This window comes from Raphanus sativus, chromosome 9 (assembly GCF_000801105.2).
Source record: "Raphanus sativus cultivar WK10039 chromosome 9, ASM80110v3, whole genome shotgun sequence".
In the NCBI taxonomy this organism is placed as follows: domain Eukaryota; kingdom Viridiplantae; phylum Streptophyta; class Magnoliopsida; order Brassicales; family Brassicaceae; genus Raphanus; species Raphanus sativus.
The window spans coordinates 26,081,546-26,105,249 of record NC_079519.1 but is presented as its reverse complement, the minus strand read 5'-3'; the positions used below and the strand labels follow the sequence as shown (position 1 = coordinate 26,105,249).

The following is a 23,704-nucleotide window of genomic DNA, read 5'->3' as shown; positions in this document are numbered from 1 at the left end:
TATAGGCTATCTTAAAGTTTATTTCAACCATTGGTCGCCATATCAATCCAACAGATTGAAACCTTGACTTTTTTTCAGCTATTGATCGCTCTATTCATCCAACAAACTGAACCAGTGAACCCCCATCGTTTACTAACATCCTGATAGGAACTTGCTAGTTTATTGATCAAGAACTCTGATTACAGTCTCCAGAACCTAGGGTTTACTGAGAGTCCTTATTATCTCTCCCAGATACATCCCCACAAGATGCATAACTCCTACACACAATCGCTCATCTATTTATACAGTGAACTGACACTCTCTCTCTCTCTCTTTACAACTCTATGCCAGATCACTCTTTCTCTTCTTATTCTTATGCAAGTGCCATGTCAGCAGCTCCTCACCTATCAATAACCCCCCCCCCCCTTTTGAAGAACCAGCTTGCCCTCAAGCTGTTGGTTTCTGATCTGTCTATAATGGCTGTCCACTTGTACTGGTTATGACTTATGAGCAACAACTGCTCTTGAAGAGCAAAGTGGTCGACTCTGTCATACTGATACCAAAGTGTTCGCTTCATGGAGCAATCACAGGTTCTCTGCTCCTCATCACACGACATGAGACATGTGGACTACTTTCTCCACTTGTAAAGCCCACCTGATCTCTGTGTGTACGGTGTTGCTTTGATGTCCACTCACTTGTCCAAGCGATTCCAAGGAAAATCAACTTCAAATGTTTCAGGGGGAGTAAGGAAGATAGCAACTGGAATTGAAGGAAACGCGGAAACGATTCACCAACTGTTTCATTACACAGCTGCATCGATGAAGAAAATGCATCATATTGTTGATCTGCGATACATGTAGCTTGAACATCTATGTTGCAGCTTTTTCTTTTGTTGTCAGTGCAGTTGTAGCCAACTATTTGAGTTGAAACGAAATCAGGTATCCTCCTAACACAGTGATCCTGCTTTTTGTACTCCTCTGAAGTGCTTGTAACTCATGTCATGTATTAAACCCCCCCCCCCCCCCCCCCAATAAACCAAGCCTCTGAACCATTGTAAATGTCTTTCTGTCCACATGAAAATCCAGCAGGTTCTTCTCATTAATATGCTCCCTTAATGACTTATTCTCTTTGGCTGCGGTAAGCACGGTACCATGAGTTTCAGAAACAGTCTCTGCTAGACTTTCACTAAACTCATGCTCTTGTATAATGCAGTCCTTTACTCTTCCACCTATGCTTATCGCAACCCCAAATCAGTATTTGCACCATCTTTGTCTAATCTTTTATGTACTGTGAGTACTGAACCTGCTGTAGCTGAAATGCACCAACATGTCTCACATGCATAAACAACCGTACCAAAAACATCAGCCTGCAACATCGGCTTGTTTTTCCAGAAAAAATAAAGCCTCTTGGCCAAAGATGCAGAGTACAACACAAGAAAATGCCATTTTGTATCGAAACCTGAACAGCCAAGAATGAGGACACTGAAGTTCCTTCCAGCTAGAGAGAGAATTATGTGTTTCCATTAACTCCAATAACATATATAACTTGTCCCGTAACTGTACAGAACCACCCATCTTTGGTGCTCAAATGTGTAGCCTTGGACACATGATCACCTCCACAAGTAGAGCAGTAGCAGTAACGTGTGATTTTCACTCAACCTAACAGCAGGGCTTAGCAACACCCTGAGCTCAAATCATAGTTCCAGAATGTCTTCTCCATGCTGAAAAGGATCATTCTTGTTTCTCTTGCTCAAACGGCGGAGATGAACTATGCCAAACCCCAAACTGTGAAAGAGTTGCCACTCCTGCGACCATGCCAAAAGAACGTGTTATCTGCCAATGTACGTTGCCAGTGCCAATCCAAGCCTAAGCCTGAACTTAAACCACCATGATTTCTGTAACTTTCTCTGAATTTTCTAGTAAAGGAGGTGTTTCTTCCTCCTTGAATTATTTGCTTCTCAAGCAACTCTGTTTCAAGTGAAACAAATTCCCATAGCTTCTGCATCCCTTCATCATCTTCATCAATCTTATCCATCACTCCATCAACACGATATCTGTAGCTTGAGACAATGATGTTGTATCTATGATTTCTCTTGAAAGCACAACTGATTTGGACTCTGTTTCCCCATGCTGTAATTCTCTCTCTCTCTCTTGTTTTTTCTTTTCTTCTACAGATGCCAAGTCACTCTTTCTCTTCTTATAATTATGCAAGTGCCATGTCAGCAGCTCCTCACATATCACATCATATGCACTACCAACCCACATTGTCGGTCCAGTTAACAATCTTGTTTACGGTTCAGTCCTTTGGCTTGAGACATTTTTACAGTCACTCTGCTCGTTCTTTCCATTCAGAAAATGGACAAGCCGCCGTTGGTCCTCTAATTCCATCCAACAAATTAAAAACTTCTCTAAAGCCGTAAGTGGTAACATAAGAACCTGTTTTTCAGTCTTTGCCTTGAGACTTATTTCAATCGCTGCTCGTTTACTCCAATCCAACGAGTTGAAAAGCGGACACAGGCAGTCATTGTCAAAAAAAACTAGACTACTTGTCTTTTGTCTTAAAGACTTTCATAAGCCGTGGGTAGGGCATGACTTTCTTAAATTGTTTGTCGTTATACTCCACCCCCATCCATAAGTTTAGAAAGCCGTGGGGGGTCTTTGTACTAAAATTTATTTCAACTCGTGGTCGTTTATTCCATCCAACGAATTGAAAAACAGACATGTAGTCTTTGCCTTACGACTCCCTCAAATGGTCGTTTTTTCCCCCATTCAAATGGTTCTCGGTTCCCATTGTCTATGGACATTTCCCATCCATAAGTCTTTTAACCGACCTGTCTTAAAAGAAATTTTTAGACAATGACTTTTGTAAGCAGCGGGTTGTAACTTTCTTTCCCATTCAAATGGTTCTCGGTCACACCATCCATCATAGCCTTTGTTTTGGACATTTTCCATTCAAAGTAATTTTAACCGACATGTCTTAAAAGTCTTTGTCTCTGTAAAGCCGTGGGTACAGAGTAAGGAATCTGTTTTCGATTTGTAGTCTTTTTGTCATAAGACTTTTGGTCGTTATACTCCCATCCATCTTTATAATCGAAAACAGATTTTAGAAAAAGCCGTGGGTAAGTAAAGTGAAGTAAGTCTTTGTGTTAAAGACTTATTAAGCCGTATGGTCTCTTATTTGCCCATCCCCTAACATCCTTACTTAGACATGCACTACCAACCCATATAATCGGTCCAATTAACAATCTTATTAGGGGGATGGCATAAGTTTCCTCTCGAGGCAACAACAACGGGACAATGTTCCCAAAAAAAAAGAATCTGACAGAACACTATTAGATTAGTGTCTGCCTATGATCTTATTGGGTTTAATATGAAAAACCAAAAACCCAAAACACGATTTGGTAGAACATTAAGAAGAATGTTCTATCTAATCTCTTGGGTTTGATAAAAACCGCACAAGACCAAAAGGCTTTAAAAGTCTTGTTAAAAGAGGGATTCAGTTGTTGAATCAGAAAAAAACAAAACCCAGATTAAAGGAATCAGAGCATGTACCTTAAAGAGGTTTCACGCGGAGTGAAGCTTCAGAGAGCACAGCCGGAATAAGAAAGACTAACCAAAGTCACGCGGAGTCAAGGCTTCACCACATGCAGTTCCATCCATTGCGATGATTTGAACAATTGGGAAAATTGAAAACCCTATAAAAACAAGATCGCGAGGAAACTTAGAAATCATTAGCAAATAGACAAGATACGACGATCGTATACCGAGCGAGAAACACACAACCCAGTCGGAATCGGTTTCAGGCGATCGTGAAAAGGAAACCCTAATCAACCAAAACGATTAGGAAAAAAGAAAATAAACTTGGAAACTAAGAGGAATTCTTCAAACGAATTCACTATCGAAACACTTTCTAATCTGAGAGTGTAAAATAGATTTCACGTTTCTGCAAATTGTGGAAGAGTCGATTGATTTCATTCTTCAAAGCAAAAAAGATGCAAAGAGTCTCTTCTATTTGTGAGAAAATGTTCTCTTCCTAACGGTTATATTTCAAATTTTTTTGACTCGGGTTTCGATCGAGAAAAAAGAAACACGCGTGGGTTATATTTTAAATTTTGTAATCAAACCGGTTCTGCATTTCTAGAAAATCATCTAAACCGAACCGGTTCTTTTTCCACGATGTCTAAATAATTACACGTCGTCGTTTTTGATGAAGACCCGTGTTGTCAAATTAGCAGCTTGCAAACTAGGCCTGGGCGTAAACAACTATAACCGAAGTCCATACTCATACCCGAACCGAAGTAACGGGTTCGGATCGGTAGCGGATCCTTGTTAAACACCGAATGGATCTTAAGCTTTTGCCTTTCGGTTATCTGATCGGTTCGGTCGTAAACCGAGGCCCGAACTAAGCACCGGGCTAAACCGAAATATATAATTTTTTGTTATACACAGTTTCATGTATTCTCCTCTCTCACCTGTTCTGTTTTTTTTTTCCTTCGGCTACCAAACCCTAATCCTAAAAGGACAAAGCTCTTTTGATTCGATCATAATAATAAATTAGAACAATAAATTTCTTTGTCTCTCTGTCTCCTGCTTTATCTGAGAATTAGAAGAACCAAAATCAGTTACAGGTTCGTCTGTTTTTTCTTTCTTCTTCTTCGGGTTTTCCGGAATTTTTTAATTGATTTGAAATCAGTAAAAATATCTTCTATTTGCCTGTCTTTTGATTCGCTTTGTTCATTAACTCATCTTTTATATGCATGTCTTCTGATCATTTTTCATTGTTTTCTGTAATTTCTTGTTCTTATTATTCACTTACATATGTGTTTTTATGTTTACAGATAGATTCTACATCATCTTTTGGTTGAGAAACCATAACAAAGCAGATGAATGTTATGACCGAGCATTTGGTTTAGTTCGTGTTGTCTAGTACTTTAGTACTGTTATGTGACTTTCGATTTCAATATTTTTTGAAGTTTTAGACTGGAGTTTGTTCTATTTTGATGTGTTAATAAATGAGGTTCGTTTTTTTTTCCAGGATTATTCGGTTATTTCTATCGGTTTTACCGAATATTTTCGGTTATTATGATTATATTTGTGATTTTTTGGTTTTTTTGGTTACATTTGGTTGTTATAGTCCGAAACCGAACCGGATCCGATTAATTTTCGGGTTTAGACGGATTTTCATTGTCTCACCAGAACCAATCCGAACCCGATTGGTTCCGAACCGGAACCGTACCGGAAATGTCAAAAAACCGAATGGTACTTCTATGCTTTGATCCGAAAATCCGAAAAACCGTTTCAACCGAACCGAACCCGATTGGTGGACCGAACGCCCAGGCCTATTGCAAACATTAGGAGTAGTATGTTTTCGCTGTAAGAGGCATGATGATGATGATCCTTCTGTTGTTGGTAAAAGAAGTTTGTGGCTTTTAAGTTTTGTTTTCAATCCATAGATAGATATGCTTAAGTAAAATATGATGATCTAATTGGAGTACTACTGCGAGTTTTGAATAGTAAGATCATGAATGCTTGAAAGTTGTGAAATAATAAACTCAAAGTAAAAGAGAGAGCTTTTCAAAACATACTTTGACATTTTGTCACAAATTGAAGCCAAATAACGGTTAAGAAACTTCAAGTTGTGAAAGAGTATAGTTCTTGAAGTAGTAAAACAGGGAGGGCAAATACAACTCTCAAGAGACAACAAAAGTTTTTCAGTAAAAAAAGACAGCAAGTTTTTCAGGCAGCGAGATCAGGAAGTGTGTTCTGAATGTTGTAAGGCATCAAGATGTTGAACCCATCTTCAGCAGTTGAGATGATCATCCCTGGAATCTGGTTGTGCCAGTGAAGTTCCTTCAAGTCCTTTTGTCCCTGGTTTTACGGTATAGAAAAAAGTTTTCAGACAAACAAGACATCAATGAAATATTATAACCAGAGCTAAAGAGGTTAAAAAGTAAGATGTTACCTGGTGAACGAAAAGAAGCTGAGGAGGCAAGTCTTGAGGTGTGTTAACTTGTTCCTTAGTCTGTGCTTTGAACTCTGCTTCCTCTTCTTCATCCTTCTCCAATGATAAATCCCATATCCTGCAGATATAGCCCACAAACCATCAGACAGTTTCTCTGTGTTTTTAGCGGATTATATGTGTGTTTATGCATAAACTATGTGGCTTACGTGAGCTGGTTATCACCGGAAGAGACTGCAAGTGTTGAGGATTCATGAGCGCTCCACTCAATCGACGTGATAGGATGCTTATGATACTCAAAATGTGCTACCTTTGCATCTCCCTCCTAGTTCAAGTTTTAAAGGCTTATCACATCACAGTCTTGTTAAGATAATTGATATGGATATCATAAAAGCCAAGGTCTTCACCATACCTTGATAACTCTAAGATCATGGATAGAGAATGCCCCGTCATCACTCCCTGAGGCCAACATGCAACTAGCCAACCTTCATGAAAGGGGAAAAACAAAGAATGAGCCAACCTGCAGGTAACACAAAACCAAACAAGAATTAAGTTACACAACAAAGTGTGGCAAAGAGAACCTGTTCCATGAGATGACATTCACATCTGCGTTATGTGCTTTGAAAGATAATGCAGGCGTCTTCCCAACACGGACATCCCATAGTGCAATAGTCCCATCCACAGAACACGACGCAAACACGTTGGCTTCAGCTGGACTCCACTGGCAACAGAGGAAAATCATATTAAGCCCAAAAAGGAGACGGTACCAGTTAACACACAATTTAGCTGCAGCAGAAGCGACAGTTTTACTTGTAAATCTTCAACACTTGCGGTGTGTCCTGTTAACGGAATAGGATCAACAGTCCATGAACCAGAAGCTGGTTCCCACAGATGAATCATACTCATGCAGTCCCCTAAAAGGGTTAAGAAAAAAATAAATAAATACACACTGACTATGTTGAAAAAGTATGTAACTGTCCGAGTATTGACGAAAAATCATACCGGAAAGAAGTCTTCCAGCAGTTGCAGGACTCCAATCTATAGCATAGCCTTCGTCTTTGTGGCCAGAAAAGTTAACTAAGGGTGCTTGGTTCAGAGCCGGTGAAGTTCCATCTTTACCTTCTGTTTCTGACTCTGCTAAAGCATTAAGATGAGAGCTCATGTCCCACACCTGCCCACAATTACAATAACAAAAAATCAGACTCTAGGAGAAACATATAAAACATGAACGTGCAAGTGGATAACAACGTTATCTTACTTGAACATGACCAGAATCTGCCCAAGAGACACAGATATGAGGATTTTGTGGCATTGCACGAATGCGGTTAACACATCCATGGTGAGCAACCCTGCGGACCTGTTTATCAAAAACATTTGAGATAAAAACGTATTAACCATGATAATGACGACTCTCTACTAAATGAATAACATAATAGTTAGACAGAAAGAATCAAAAATTACCTGAATAACTGGAGCAGTGGAAGCTCCATCTTCGCTTTCCTCATCGCTGTCACTGTCCTCATCTTCATCATCCTCATCCTCCATATCATCATCACCATTCACTACCTTCTTGGGCACTACATCGCGTCTCTTGCCAGATACGTTGCTGATTTTAAATAATCCAATGGAGTTCATATTTGCTTTCTCAGCCTAAAAGGGAGAGGAGGAGAGTTACTATTCACAACTTATAAAGAGAATCAAGAAGGAAAGAAAAAAACACATTCAAAAGATACAAGACTCACCTGAGTCCCAGCCACCATATACAAGGTGTGAGGAAACTCAGTTCGATTCAAACCCAACTTATCACCTAAGATGTCAAAACTGAAAGAAAGAAAGAAAAAGAAACAGTAAATCTCTTATGATGCCTTTGTATACATAATTTCACAAAGCAGTTTCTCATCAAAGGCCCTATGAAGATATAAAGATCTCTTTACTAAACCCTAAAGTGTGAGGCTTTTTTTAGCTGAAATCACCTCAAACAGGGCCAACCAACATGGAAGCCATGAAGGGAGTTATAAGCAGAAGGGTCGCACTGAAGCTCTTCTCCTTCTTCTAGCTTATCCACACCTGGCTGCCATACCCTTGTTGGCATCGATGGTACCGACGAAGACGAAGACGCTTCTCCCTTCTTCTATCAAAATTGAAGAGTTTTGGGATTCAGTTTAGGTTACTATACAATCAGATTGAAAGAGTTTGGGATTCAAAGTTCAAACCTTGTTCTTCCTCTTTGCCTTCTTAGGGTTTATGCTGCGAACCATTTTTGCCTTCCTTCCGATTCTTACTACCAAGACTCTTGTCTACTTTTGTTGCTGAGTTCGGCTAAAAGGCTTGTCATTCTTTTAGGGTTTAAGGCAAGCTAATATTTTACCTCATTTGCATAGATACCCTTTAGTTTCTTAAAATTATCTAAAATTCCTAAACTTCTTATAATATTAAAATATCACCCAAAAGTTCGTTAAATAGTTCTCACATTCAGTCTGTTTCTTTTAACTGTTCGTTAAGTAGTCTACAAAATCAAAAGGGTTTGTCATTTTCTCTAGGGTTTTAAATTAATTTACGCCTAATCACAAAATAAATTACCTGTTTTGCATAGATACCCTTTGTTTATTGAAAATTAATCTAGATTCCTAAATCTTTTCTAAACCTCATATGTAACCCTAAAGTTTGATAAGATATTTTCTACAACTGTTTGTTGATTAGAGTCAACAGAATCGATGTAGTAAAACGAAGTACATTAGTCTTGTGTTAGGCTTTAGTTTGAGATGGATATTAATTTCGTTCAGGCATATGTTCAATGCAGACTCAAACCAGCACCAGTCTTTTAATTGGGTTAAGATCTAAGTTGAACAAAATAGCAGTTTCAAGAGTCTTGAGGAAACCGGGATCAAGAACCAAGACTATGTACCCTTAAACACGATTTTGGAAGAGTCCTAAAATCTACTAATATCTCAAAAGACAAACCAGCGTTTTGACAAAAACCAAGTTTACTCGCTAAACCGACAACTAAACCGCATAACAGGCGATAGATAGAAAGGGTTTTTCTTATTTCTTTGCACTCAATCAAGGCTTGGAGGCACATGTCATGACATGCGACTTGAACTTCTCCAATTCTGTCACAACTTCCTCTTCCGGTCTGTAAATCAAGTCACTCATCCTCCATATCTGCCAATAAAGAAGATAGTATAAGCACGACACAATTTCAGTTTTATCAACAAAACTGCTACCAAGAAACAAAACTGCTACCAAGAAAGTGATTAATGGTTTACCTGCAATGTTCCACCTCCACCAGTAGTCTCACAGTCATCAGAAACACTGACAATAGTCCATGGGTCCGCCGCATTCCAGTGGAAATCAACAACTTTGTCCCTGAAAAAACAAAAATATTAATTAATTAGAAGCAAGTAAAATGAGAAAGCAATCAAGCGAATTAGGATCAAGTCTTGTACGAACCTGTGACCAGCATGTTGGAAGAAGAGCCCCGCAGGGTTTTTAGCTGCACGATCAGACTTCTTACTGACCTGATGCATAGTTAAACAAACCAAACATGAGTAAGATGAAATAGCTTTCAATGAAGAAGCCAACAAAGATTAATTCCAGACATATCTGAGTGAATTATATATATGTACACACCCTGTCATAATCCCAGATGTTCAAGAGACCATCTTCTGCGGAACTCCCAAAACAGGATGCCTTATCAGGAGACCACTGATTTGATCAACAAGATGGGTTATCAGTGAGTTTTATTAAGTACAAGTAAAAAAAAACATAAGAGCTGTTGTTGAAACCTGAACGCAAAGAACAGCAGCTTTGTGGCCCTCAAATTTGTAAATAGGCGTACCAACTCCATTTGAGGTAAGGTTCCTACGATCATACAGCCGGACAGTGTTGTCTGCTGACCTGATGAAACATTCAAACTATATCTAATGAGTACACATACGTACAGACTAAAAGTTTTATTAATTAGATGCTAAGTGTGCCTTAAATCATCTGTCTATGGCACATGTATATATATCTATTTCCCCATACCCTGTCAGGATGAGATTGTCGTCATGAGGATTCCAATCAACACAATGAACATCAGCATCATGCGCCTTTTCAACCTGGTAAACACAAAACAAAAAAGAACAAGATAAAAGATAACAGAAGGTAAGAACTTTGAAATTTTGTTAGGATCAAGACGATACAGCACCTTCGTGACAGGGCTAGTCCCAGTTCTTGCATCCCACAGTATAAGGCAAGAGTCGTCACCGACACTGCAGAATTCTTGTGCACTAGTTCACGACCAGAAACATCATCAGAAAGCATTAAAAACATGGAAAAAAATACGAGATCAAAAGGAAGAGAGAATATTCTCAGAAGTTACCTAGTTGGGCTGAATGCAACATCTTCAACCGTATCGTCATGGCCTTGATAGACACCACGTGGGCCAACAGAAGGACTCTCACTCTTATCACCACTCTGTTTGAGGATTGATCCAGATGATTTGGAATCAGTGCCAACCGTTGTGATGTGGTCCTGGATGCTCCACAAAACCACTAACTTGTCCTTGCCTAAGAGAAGAACCTTTTTATGAGAAACTGGTAAAAACCAAATGATCAGACACTAAAAAAATGACAGAGACACAGACCTCCAGAGAGGACAAAGGGTTCGGTTGGGCACATTGCAAGAGCAAATTCAGCATTGTCTTGGTGTCCAGTTAGTATCTGCGAGAAGAAAAAAAAAAGGGTTCAGATGATGCAAACAAGTAGCAATTTTTAACAAGATATCAAAGAGATACATCACTGCTTCCAATGATGAGGTTAGGACAAGCGAAAGAAATGTTCTTAGAAGTGGAAATACCAAATCAGGACGGGAATTGGCAGCACCAAGCACAGCATGACGGTTTGGTTGGGTGTCAACATCCCAAATGAGAACCTGGAATCAAAGCATGTAGAGTATTCAGATAACTGAAACTTGAAATTGGTCCAAAACAAAGGATGCTCTATGATTGCCAAAAAAAAAAAGAAGCAGGACTTACATCAGGACTATCAGTGTGAGTAGCAATAATCTTACTGTTTTGTGGGAGTTCCCTGATTCTGTTAACCTGCAAATGCGAATTAGTCATCAAAACAGGGTTTTACTTTCCTCAAAGTGCAAAACAAGAATAATGATATAAGAATTCAAACCTCTCCAGGGTGAATGATGGTCTTGAACTTCTTCACAAATGGAGAACGTGCTTCTTCATTGAACTGAAACACACATTTCCAGAATAGGAAATCCATCCATTGTAGTGAGAAGCATAGTAAGGATAAGAGCTATAGATTGGTGGAAGAACAACTAGTTACCTGAGAAATGTGCTCAGCCGCAGCAACTCGTGGCTTAACAACTTCGCAGTTGGCTATGACGAGAGTGTTGGGTACAGTGCCATCAGTCTAGTGACAAAAAAAATATACAAATATGATGAGACCATGAAGACAACTTTCCCAAATGGTGTCATGGCGAGTAACATTCAGGAGAAAGTGAAGAACCTACTTGTTCAGAGAGGTAAAGACGCTGGCGGTTCTTGTAGGTTGCTTGATCAAGTTGTGGACCCCATCTGTGAAATAAAAAACAACAAAATTCACCCAAATGAAAGACCTCATCAAATCAAACATGAACATAGACAGCTAAAACATCTGAAGCAACAGACAAAACATCAAAAACTTCTACATCCTTTCCTTTGTGTTTGGTTAGGGATTTAAAAAAACCGAACAGCAGATACATCAAAACGTGAAGACAGACATATAAAAAGCTCAACACCAAACCAATAACTTGAGAATCACAGACAAAACCCAGAAACTGAAAATGTATGTGTATCTCTCTGAGCATCAGAATGGTTCAACACAAGATCTAACCGAGGAAAGATTTAATTGAAACCCTAGAAGAAGAAGAAGAGAGAGAGAGAGAGAGAGAGAGAGAGAGAGAGAGAGAGAGAGAGAGAAAGGAGAGGGACCTGCAGGAGAGAGAAGGCCAGACGAGGTTGTGGTTGGCGAGCCAGTCGTAGAGAATGGGGACGAGACCTTTCCACTTAGAGTACTTCTCGTCCACACTCTGCTCCTCCTCCTCCTTCTTCGTCTTCTTCCCGCTTTCCTTCATCTTCCCCCCGCTCTGAGAATCCTCCTTGCTCTTTGGTTTCCGCCCTCTCTTCTTCGGCAACGCTGTTACTACTGTTCCTCCGCTACCTGCTGCTGTTGCTTCCTCGCTCTCCATTTTTTCCTCTCCTCTCTCTTCCTTTTTTGTCGTTTTATTAGATTTCACTCTCTCTCTTCGGTGAGAGACGACAATAATACCGTATCCGTATCTCTCCTCTCTACGCTGCCTTTACTAACATAACAAAACCACCACCGTCTCCTTCTTTTTCTTTTGACCAAAAAGAAAAATAATAATAATTATTTATTACATAATAAAATAATGGATGGAAACTAAAAATATTATCAATTAACCGAAGTGAACCGAACCGTTATTCTCGGTTTTCCGATTCAGAAAATGCTCTCTACTTACGAACCAACCGGCAAGATTAGATAATTCAAACCGATTCAGCAAACACCAACCGATCGTTTTAACCTTAACTGAGAATCAACAATATAGCTTCCTATATAATTAACCGAATATAACCGCGTTATTCTGGTTCAGAGATAACCAAATTAACCGACTTACATGCTAGACTTATTTCAACAATGTTTTGTTTTTGTCTTTGTCTTGTACGATTAACCCAAATCCAACATATTATCACATAGACCAAAATAGAAATATATATAATCAATAAGGGACCTCAAAACATCAAGACAAACAAAACTCCAGCGATGATCAACCAAACAAAAAGAGACACAGAAGAAGAAGAAGACGAAGAAGCAACAATCTGAACAGGGAACTCACACTGTCCCTGAGATATATTCTTATCTGTAACTCTGGCCAAACCTTGGAACACACAAGCCATCTCATCCTGGTTCTTCACCTGAAAATACATGTTAAACGCATACGAAGCGTTCCCGTTCGCATCCAGACCATTGCAAGAAGACCCGTAACCGAGCGCGGTACAGTCCGAGAAAGTGCACGCGAAATCTATGTTCTTGGCGAGCTTCGTCAGGTCTTTGGCGTCCGGATTAAACTCGCACCACTTGTTCGGTAGATACGTCACGTTCCGCGCACCGACCAGCAGCGTGTTCTGCCCTTGTCCCGAGAGGTCTAAAGGAAACTTCGGTTGCCCGTCGAATCTGAACAGTCCCCAGTGGCGCTCGAACGCTCCTGGCGCTATGCTTTTAGCGTCCTCGTCTAGTAACCCGAACAGGTACACCTCGATGTAGGTCGGTCTAAGCGGAGTGCCTTTGTTTGTTCCGAGCCTCGGTAACAACCCGTTGTAGAACCTATAAGCATCGCCTACAAAGAAAAAAAAAACGTTTCTTCAAAACCAAACATTGCAATCTAAAGCACTATCAAGCCGTCTAACAGCAGGTGCAAACGGAACTAACATGATCCAAGTTGAAAAACAAAAGAAAAATTAAGAATTTTTAAAATAAATATATAAGTTATAATATAAAACTATAAATTTTTAAAACTATTCTATTATATATTAAATATATCATTAATATTTTTTTAACATGGTCCATAAATAATTCGAGACGGCCTGAGCACTATGTTAGTTTCAGAGATATGTTACCGGTGTTAGCGTGTTTGTCACCCTCTGTTGGCCAGCCAACTTCTCCTACTATAATCGGCATATCTCCATGACCAACAGCTTTCAGAGACGACACCAAAGTGTCGAAGTTGGCGTCGAAGACGTTCGTGTAGCTAACACCGTGGTCGTCTATCGGTTGAGCACCGTCGAAGAAGGCGTAGTTGAGCGGGAAGTCGTCGTTACCGTAGAGGCTCAAGAAAGGGTAGATGTTGATCGTGATCGGTGCGTTGTTCTTGCCGAGGAAGTCGACGATCTGAGTCATCTGACCGAGGATGTCGGGACGGAATCTGCCCGCGGATGGGACGGGGTCGCTCGCTGGCGAGTCGTAGACGTCTGCGTTTAGAGGGACCGTGGCTTTCACGGAGTTTCCTAGTCCTGCTTCGTTTAAAGCGTTTTGGATGTTCTGGAGCGCGGGGAACGTGAGGTTTATGAATGTTCCGTTGTATGATTTGAGGAATGGCTCGTTCCCTACTGCTACAAACCTGAAACACATCATCATCATCAACAGTGTTGTTACTACAACCAACCAATGTGTAAGTAAGAAAGCAGATATTGATAACTCACGTGATATTGACACCACCACTGAAGTTGTAACGAGTAACGTTCTTGCGAACCCAATCCTTGGCACGGTCATAGCTTCCCATGACGTTGAGCTGATCATTGGGGATAGCAACCATCACTTCGAGACCAGAGCCGGCGAGTGCACCCATGGTGGTCTCGTCAGCGTCGAAAAGCTTAACCTTGTTGATGTTATTGTCCTTGAGCATCTGAACCACTGTCTTTGGTGGGAGCTTGTGTGTGGCCATTGTTCCCCAGTTAACTCCCAGCCCATCTACTACCGTTACACTTAGAGGACTTATTAGGATTGCCAATCCGACGAAAAGGGTTAACGGATTCACCATCCTGACAAAGAAGGAAAAGGGGCTTTGAGATAATTACAGAAAGAAAAAAAAACAGCCAAATAAATGCAATTCCAGGCTGTCACGCTTACATCAGAACTGTATATGTGCCTTCCTATTTTTCTGGGAGTTTCCTGACTTTGTTAACTTGCTGCAACTGTAAATTGTTTAATCAATACAAAATCCAAAAACAGAGTTTTGCTATCCTCAAAAGTGAGAAAAACAAATGCAATGTTTCAAAAACAGAAATGCAGCAGATTCTGATCAAGTAACAATTTTACTGCACCAATAAAACTAGAAGCAACAATGTGGATGGAATCCTGGAAACACTTGCATAAGAAAGAAAAAAAGTAATGTGTGAGGATGATCATGGCAGAAGATTGGTAACAAAACCATTATTTACCTGAGAGTGAGATATGTGCTCTGTCCCAGAGACCCTTACGCTTAACAACTTCACAAATCGTTATGATTCGAGTATAGAGCACACTGACGTCAATCTGGTGACACAACCAAGAAAAGAAAAAGGAAATAAATTTAGAGAACATGAGACAAGACAAGTTTCTGAAATGTTAGCAAGCAAGATACAATAGAAAACATTCATATATATATATATGATTGTTTCAAAAGCTGTGGAAACGTATCTATTAAACTCAGAACAACATTCAACAACCGGTAGATCTTATCAAACAAGAATCCAGATAAACATCTGTGAAAATCATTTGAAACCAACAATGTAACACAACGAAACACTAAAGCGGTTATCAGACCCATCTGCGTTGATCAAAGGGCTTAACAATGATAACATCTATAAAAGCCAGAAACTTTAGAGACATAACGAAACCCCTAACTTTCAAACCCACAAATCGAAAAGTAGACGAAATGCAAATTAAATCCAAACATCAAAAAAAGGTTGAAAGCTTTTCAAAGGAAATCGACTATGGTAACCTGAGAAAGAGAGAGAGAGATAGTGATGGGCAGAAGCAGAGAATAATGGGGGAGCAGGATGAGGAGGCTCTCTTCTTTTCAAAATCAAAGGGACTTTTGTCGCTGAGCGGTGAAGTAAACCTAAAAGTGAAGCCGCGTTTTTGAACAAAGTGTGAAACTGATATTTTATTACAATCCAATAAAAGAATAAAACGTTCAAAACATAACGGATGATTGGAAGCGATAAATGACTCATTCAAGTGTCCCACCAGAACACCGTTAGTAATGGAATCTTTTTTTAAAAACAAAATTGAGATTTTTTCCTTATTGACACATTCCGAATTTCCAATTACCCACAAAGACATTGGGTATGCACAGTTAACTCACAACAATTATCACTAAAAACTACTTATAAAACACAAATGAAGATAGATAAGTATCATTATATATATATATACTGATTTAAAGGTATAACTAATTGTTTTTCTCTTCTGAAATCTTCATCCTTAACTTAGAAAGGTAGGCTTTATGTAATTTGATTTCCCACATCAGCTTTTGTATCACTCCAAATCCACCTCTGATATTATCATCGGTCCATGCACCACCTTCTTTTAGTATCGAAGATGCTAACAGATGTTTTTGTTCATGCGGAGCAAGTTTCATCATTCTTATAATATTTGGTGTACCAAACAATTCACAAGCAGCTTCATAATCGGATTTCCTATAAAAGATTGATTTAACAATTTATCAACATTAATATCTAGTTCAAAAATCATGTTTATGATAACACATTAACAGAAAACACATATAGCGTATAAGAAAATATATACACTTCATTTGGAAAATATGCAGCAAATTCACAATTTCTGGTACATATTTTGTTTTTCTTGGTGCAAATGCAACAAGGACCATGTTTAGTATTGGTTCCTAGAGCTTCCATCACAATGTTTTCTTTTTCTTGGGAACAAAATATGTAGATTAAGTAAGATGCATCAAAACATTTTTATCAAAGAAGTATTTGTATGTGAAATGGTGGAAATTCAGTAAACATAAAATAAATTATTTATCCAAATATGAGGATATGCTTAAAAACTTCATGATTTTGTGTAATTAATAACTCAAAAGTAATCAGACATCCAAGTTTTAAGTTACATGGATATTCCATATTTATAACCAAATTAAAACCAAATTATTTATAGTCTGATAAAAATATCAAATCCCTTATGTATTAAATAATTCACAAGATTTTCTTGCCAAAGTAATTGACAAGTTGTGAAATTCAGAGAACATTAGGTGTTTTCCTCCACCATGTGCAGAAATAAAAGTTTTAAAATTTAAATTATATTTTAAAATAAAATTTTGTTAATTTTTTAGATTTTATTATTTGCTTATAATTTAATTTTTAATTTACTTTAATTATATGTAAAATTAAGATAAAGTAAATTTTTTTTATTTAAATTTATATATAATAATAATGTATTTAAATTATAATTTTGAAATATTTTTTCTATTTATTTTGGCTAAAATATATTAAATTGAATTCTGTAAAATTAAGAGAACAATTTTAAGGTATATAAATATCAAAACTTAAAACTAAATTATATTTTTAAAATTTGTAGATATCAAAAAGAAACTAATGGTATTTGGATTGGAAAATTACATTTTTTAAAAAAGAACAGCTAAACTTTTGAATAATTGTTTAATAATAAAAATTATATACTTATAAAAATAGAATTAAATAATATTTCAAAATTGTAAACTGTTAATCACTGTATTTCTATTTATACTATTATATTATTTATTTTCATATTAATGTGATCTATGAGTTATTACCACATTGTAAAAAATTATCAAAATATAAATCAATATTAAATGTAAATGTTCATGTCACTATTAAATTCAAATCATGTCATCATTGTTAGTGTGTAATGTCAAAAAAAATTTCAAAAATCAATATGGTGATGATACATGACAATCATCTTTTAAATAATGTCAAAGAAGTTATTTTGACTATATTTTGCATGACAATAATTTTTTAAAATAATGTCAAAGTTTATCAAAGAATTGAATATACAATTTTTATTATGAATCTAACTAAAAATTCATTTTTAATTATATGATAAATATGGAAATATTCATATCTCTAAATTTTCAAACATATCCTCATACTTTGACACATAATTAGTTTATTTTGAATGTATTTTTCAGGACTTTACCTATAAATACTTCTTTCATAAATACTTTCCAGGACACATAATTACTTCCATATTTTAACTACTAATTTAAAGATTTTTGATCCCAGTAAAATAAAAAAAACATTGTGACAACAGAACCACTTTTTATCAGCAAATAGAGTCATAGATTAAAAGGTTTACAAGATGTTAGAAGAGTTATTCAGTGCCTCCTTGGCTAAACAGTCTGCATTGATATTGTCTTTTCGAGGGATAACGTAAAAGAAAATAGAGGAAAAGGAACAAGTAAGCTCATGATATCATGAAGAATTCCAAAAAGCTCCTTGATAGATTCTTTTCTATTGATAACTCTCATGAGATTCTGAGTGTCTGACTTCTAAAAGAGTTTCGACAGGCCGAGTTCTGAAGCTTGCAAGAGAGTCGTTCTTAACGCCAAGCCCTCCGCTACAAGGGATGGCGAGACAAACTCTTCCTTTTTCGCCGATTTTGTGGAAAGTCCTTCCTGTCTAGACTTGGATCATCTTGCCACAATAATAGCATGTAACTATCAGATGTGAACTAGGGCTTGTGGTCTGGTGGTGATTAATTTAAGGGTAAAGTTTAATACAGTGAAGCTACCAAGATTCGAGTCCTGGCCACTGGAGAATTAACATTTCGACATCGTCAGAGACATAAGACTGAGACGTGGCAACACGTGACTAATCTGGACCACTTATGTGAGGCCAAGATACCCATGTATAATTAAAAAAAAACAAAAAAAAAAACAACTCCCAGACGTGAGTCAGATCGTCTTCAAAATTGGTCTCGACCTGTGATTTTGATGTGAACATGAGTCTCCTCTCTACACCGTCTATAAATGATTATAGCATATAAATAAGAGTTCGATCCTTGTTCCTTCCTCTGAACTTCTTCGTTTATTATTTTTTTATTGACGTTTTCCATGGTAAGCTTTCCTTCTGGTTATGAATTTCTTAGAGTGACAACTAGTGTTGCATTTCGTCTTCAACCTTCACTCAATTTTGTTAAGATTTTTATGAGACCCTTTAAAATGTTCAAGTGTTCCATCATACTCTGGCCATTTATACTCCAATGTTACCAACCGTCGAATAAGAAAAGCTTTGTTTCAAGGCATTTTTTGAATCATGGAATCAAGTTTTGTCCATAAGTCAAAAGAATTTGTGTAGTTAGACTTAGAGACATGTTCAAAAGAGATTGGTTGACGTGCTTACGGATTACTGCAACCACTTTTCTACTAAGAATTTCCGATGCTTTGTCATCTTTTCCTTCTGGCTTATTTTTCATGATGATGAATTCATGAAAATCCTTGTAATAAAGTAATCTTCCATCATCGGTTTCTTGAACATGTCACCTTCGAAGGTAACAGTTGCTTCCACATTCACTTCCACTAGAAGTTGGTGATAGTAAAGAACATGGCTCTGATACAATTAGAAAAAAAATCCATAGTAGTATTTTTTGCATTGTTAAGATGGCAATTATACAACTATGTTTAAAATAGCCTTCATATATTAGGAAAGAGACTTTCTACAAAAGCTTTGTATTTGGAGACTTTCTTAGAGCATCTCCATTAGTACTGGGCTCCAATTCCAAGACAAATTTTTTTATTTTTTTTTTTCTTTTTAATTTTAAAAAAATAAAAATAAAAAAATAGAGTGGAACCAATCGCGGGCCGCCACGTGGCGTGGGGCCCGCTAAACAGTTAAGAAACAGGTTCACTCAGAAGGATTTTTAAGAGACAGGTTCAAAATAAATGTGGGCCCCACGATTTTTTTAATATTTTTTTTTTTTGGAACAGTTAAGGATTAGGGGTATTAAAACCCCTAATGGAGATGCTCTTAGAATTCTTGTAGAACTCTTTGTAGTGTTTTTCTCTTCTTTATTTTTGTTTTTGCTTGATTGATTACAAGTGATACGAGGACCCCTATTTATACTAGTAAAGAGTGAGTACTACATATTTCTAAAGTACTCTCTAATCCTTATCCACAACTTTTTATCCTTATCCACTTTTAAATTACCTTTTCACTTTGCATGAAATTATTCATAGAATTAGAAAAAACTTGATGTAAGAACAGTTTCCTGGCAATCATTTCTATACGGCTAGGTGAAATGAGTTTTAGAAGAGTTACTAGATTTTGAAGGGCGGGTATATTTTTGTTTTACATTTTTTAAAAAAATTTTAATTTCATGTTTGTGTATTCTTTGTAAATCATATTTGTGTTTTCTGTGATCATATTTGTGTAAATATTACTTTTTAAAAAGTTCAGTAAAATATTTTGATAGTTATATTAAATTTGTGATTTTTCATAACTATAAACACATCTATCATAGTCATTTCATATATTAATTGTACTTTATTTCTAACAGCTATAAATTTTTTTTTTCTTAAATAACAAAGTAATATTATTTTTGATCCACGTTTTCAAAGTGAAATTTATTTGCCGAAACAAATTAAATTTATTGAATATAAATTTATATTTCTGACTATTTATTTACATTTAAATGTTACAAAGAAAGCATTATATATGTGAATATTATAATAGGTTAATGTTTTAATAAAAATAATTTTGATGATGAAATATATAATCAGGTTTAAATAAATCAGAATATTGTGGTATTTATTAGCATTTTGAATTATTCACGCAATTAAATATTCGTACTCGAAAAACCAATATAGAATCTATCCCATAAGTCTAGGCCTCGAATCTGATTAAATTGGACCTATATATTAAAATATTAATTTATTATATTTATCCAATTTTGCTAATTTATGATATAGTTTTAGTATATTTTCATATATGATATGAATCCACGGCACCAGTGGTAAATCTAGTGATCTACATTGAATTCAGCTTAGATTTTGAATTAAATTATAAAATTTCTATTTAGAATTCTATACGATTAAAAATCCATCAAATTTTTATTTATCCGTGATTTTGTAATGGTTGACCCGAAAATTTGAGATAATTTAATTATCTTTTAATTATTTAATTTCATGATAATTATTATTTATCGGCAAAATTCTAATTTTGTAGATATATTAGTTAAATAAATTTGTATTTCATGAATTGAAATAAAAATCTAATTATTTATTTTATATTAACTTTTTCAATGGTAAATAATATTATATTAATTATTATTATTATTAAAAGGTCAGGGTTAGTTAAATATAAAGCATTAAACTTAGATTTTTAATATTAGTAGTCATAATAGTAAGAATAAAGGTGGTTATTAATTTGGATTAATTAATGTATTATTGTGATTAAATATATATATTTCCGTAACAAAATGTGCATATATTTTCAAAAAAAAGTGTTGTAATTATTATACATATTTAAATCAACATATATCAATAATTTATTTGTACATTTTCATAAATATTGCAGTTATGGATCCTCCTAGAATATAGGAATTAAAGGAAAACAGTTATAAAATATTTGGTTTTTTTTTAATAAGCCCCGACCATTATAAAGTTAAAAGGTGGTTACAAAATATTTATTTAGATTCAGTTATAGAATATATGGTTTTTTTATTGTGGAAAAAATAATTGTTGGACATAACCCCATATCAATTGGACATGTTGATATCTTACTTATTTGCATTGTTTTAACCATTCATTAGTGTGCATTTTGATCATCAAAGGCATCATCTAGGCATATCTAGGATGCATTTCATTGCACATGTCCTTATCAGGTGTTGGAGATGCAACATGGTGATCATGGAAGGTTTGAGAGGTGTTTTAAAAGCAAGAGTGATGGTCCAGCTCGTGTGCCTATTTCACTAAGTGTTGCAGCGGCCTTTTGCGTCCACAGCGGCCTTGAGTCACGGTGTCATTATGCCGCTGCAAAACCAAGTGTTGGATAATAAAATTGCGTACGCTCAATCGGTTTCCTGAAGCGGTTCGTGAAGCCGCCATGTTACAATAATGGAGAAAACGAGGCTAAGTGTCCCAGCGGCTTTTAGGCACAGCGGCCTTGAGGCCATGAGTCAGGATACCGCTCCACATCGAGACCCAGCGGCCTTGCTACCCACAGCGGCATAGTGGCCTGTCATCAAGCCGCTGTGCACCGTGTTTTACGTTAAATTACTATTTTGCCCTCTGCGATTTACACACTCTAAACCTATTTTGCCACCAGGCAGATTATCTTTGGTTACTTGGTAAACATCATTCTATTGAAAGTTCTTGATCTCTTTTGATCATTGATTTGATTGTTCTTGTTGTTTATCTTATTGATTTCTTATTCTGTTGATGATCAATCTGAAACCTCAAATAGGTTTAAGAATGATCATGAACCTTAGTGAGTAATCCACCATTGAATTCATGGGTTAGGAAGATTTAGGGTGATTAAGTTAGTTCTAGGATGTTTTAGTATAAATCAAACCTTATTCCTTGCCTAGGAGAGTATTCGTAATGCATCTGTTGAGTTGGCCTCTCAAAAGTTGATCTTTAGACATCTCCCACCCACAAGGTGTTCGATGATATGTCTGAGTCAACTCTCCTAAGCTCTTAACACACTTTACCAAAGACATTTGTTGTTAAGGATGTTAAGATAGCCAATAGACTTGTTTGTTAATGATTGCTTTTATATTATTCAGCCAAAGACATTTGATGTCTGAAATATGTTAGCAAATGAGCATTCATCTAGACATAGAGTTTGTTTAGAATTGTGTCTAAGCTTAAGGTTGATTAGTTTGATTGATTGTTGTCATCCTTAGTTCGAAGCTTGATCACCAAGGTCTAAATTCCTATACCCATGAGTTCTCCTTTCTCATAAAAGAAAGTTAATTGATTTACTGTTTTTATTGTTTAGTTATTGCATTCTAGGTTCTAGAAATCATCAAATCATCGATTGCACTTAGATTAAGAAAGTACTTGCATTCTTGGTGCTTGAATCCCTTGAAATTGGTTCCACATTTCCACTCATATTACACATTTGTTTTAGGAGCTTTGAACTCCTAGCACACATGTTGAGAATTATAGTATTGATTACATAAAATGGGGCTCGATCAAAGTGGGAACACGTGGGTGATATTTTATGTGAGATCAGTAGCAATTTTTGTTTTGCTAAATGGACAAAATCATGGTTACATTAAGCCAGAGAGAGATCTTTGCCAAGGAAATACGCTTGGTCACCGTTTCATTTTTAGTGTGTTGAAGCCTTACTTCATGTAGTGGAACGCGCAAAAAAGTGAATTTTATTGAGGCTTTTTCACAAAAAAAAAACTCTCAATGTAGTTTTTTTTTTGCAATTCAATTTGCGAAGTCGAAAACCCAAGAATCAATCCACGAAATTGCTGTCAGCCCGCAATACCAAGATCCGTATAGTTATGATGATGTGGCAAGTGTTAAGTTACACAATTATTTCGGTCATCTAGTTTGCTTGTTTGTGTAACCAACACGTTCATTATAACTACTCGACTCCTTCTGATTATTTCTTCTTCTGTTTGTGTTCGCCATGGTTTTAAAACATCTTCTAGGCTCTCATCACAATGATTAACTCGTCTATAAACAACGGTGTGAAAGAAGAAAAAGGGACTCTGATGTTGCTGAAATTTTCAACGTTTGAATTCATCTCGGCGATGTCTTGCGGTTTGATTTGTCAAGTTCCTTTTTTTCTTACATTTTGAAAGGTTCTTATTTTTTGAATACAAGTTATCTATCTTTTTATTAAAATAAAACATGACCTATTGATAAATCTTATATCCAACTATTTATTTCATTTATTTAAAAATTTTTTATCAACTAAATTAATATTAAACATAAATATAATTACAAAAAATATGCATGCATTTTAAAAGGCTGAGATATTAATCTAGTTTGTCTTTAAAGTTAAACAGTATCAAAGGACTTGGGGTGCATTGAATCTGATTTGAGTGATTTGATTTTTAATGAGTTTTTAGATGATTGCAGGAGAATTAGAGAATTTGATGTGAATTTTGTTAAAACACTCTAAAATCTCATCTAAACAGTGGGATTTGGATTTTGTTTTTATTAACTAAGGATTCCCTTCAAACACTCTAGAAACACTTAAAATACTCTAAAA

General features: G+C 36.3%; 3 protein-coding genes and 1 long non-coding RNA gene across 6 annotated transcripts; 1 reads left to right on the top strand and 3 right to left on the bottom strand.

Moving 5' to 3' along the window:
- The first annotated feature begins 4,228 nt into the window (after positions 1-4,228).
- On the top strand, positions 4,229-5,006 carry LOC130500418 (uncharacterized). Its single transcript, XR_008939048.1, has 2 exons — positions 4,229-4,606; positions 4,817-5,006. It is a non-coding gene; the product is annotated as an uncharacterized LOC130500418 (long non-coding RNA).
- Positions 5,007-5,549: 543 nt separating this feature from the next.
- LOC108827667 (protein HEAT STRESS TOLERANT DWD 1) lies at positions 5,550-8,295 on the bottom strand. 2 transcript variants are annotated; one of them, XM_018601118.2, is made up of 12 exons: positions 8,151-8,295; positions 7,911-8,068; positions 7,680-7,758; positions 7,399-7,587; positions 7,196-7,294; positions 6,940-7,108; positions 6,748-6,851; positions 6,519-6,658; positions 6,350-6,422; positions 6,147-6,262; positions 5,941-6,058; positions 5,550-5,846 (listed from the first exon to the last, which is right to left on the bottom strand). In XM_018601118.2, the coding sequence occupies exons 1-12, from the start codon at positions 8,193-8,195 to the stop codon at positions 5,715-5,717; spliced, it is 1,422 nt and encodes a 473-aa protein (XP_018456620.2). In that variant the 5' UTR covers positions 8,196-8,295; the 3' UTR covers positions 5,550-5,714. The 2 variants fall into 2 exon arrangements, with proteins under 2 accessions (XP_018456620.2, XP_056851457.1); XM_056995477.1 differs by having other exon boundaries at positions 7,911-8,065; positions 8,151-8,246.
- Positions 8,296-8,789: 494 nt separating this feature from the next.
- On the bottom strand, positions 8,790-12,274 carry LOC108825141 (WD-40 repeat-containing protein MSI4-like). The gene is made up of 15 exons (XM_056995052.1): positions 11,909-12,274; positions 11,449-11,512; positions 11,262-11,348; positions 11,103-11,165; positions 10,955-11,020; positions 10,777-10,851; positions 10,565-10,640; positions 10,301-10,487; positions 10,127-10,208; positions 9,964-10,037; positions 9,723-9,834; positions 9,568-9,642; positions 9,388-9,455; positions 9,204-9,303; positions 8,790-9,099 (listed from the first exon to the last, which is right to left on the bottom strand). The coding sequence occupies exons 1-15, from the start codon at positions 12,163-12,165 to the stop codon at positions 8,998-9,000; spliced, it is 1,488 nt and encodes a 495-aa protein (XP_056851032.1). The 5' UTR covers positions 12,166-12,274; the 3' UTR covers positions 8,790-8,997.
- Positions 12,275-12,689: 415 nt separating this feature from the next.
- LOC108823308 (glucan endo-1,3-beta-glucosidase 8) lies at positions 12,690-15,634 on the bottom strand. Of its 2 annotated transcripts, none has more exons than XM_018596481.2 (6): positions 15,475-15,634; positions 14,933-15,026; positions 14,622-14,686; positions 14,195-14,533; positions 13,613-14,112; positions 12,690-13,332 (listed from the first exon to the last, which is right to left on the bottom strand). In XM_018596481.2, coding segments are annotated over exons 3-6 (1,446 nt in total). In that variant the 5' UTR covers positions 14,624-14,686; positions 14,933-15,026; positions 15,475-15,634; the 3' UTR covers positions 12,690-12,727. The 2 variants fall into 2 exon arrangements, with proteins under 2 accessions (XP_018451983.2, XP_056851033.1); XM_056995053.1 differs by having other exon boundaries at positions 14,622-14,680.
- Positions 15,635-23,704: the final 8,070 nt, after the last annotated feature.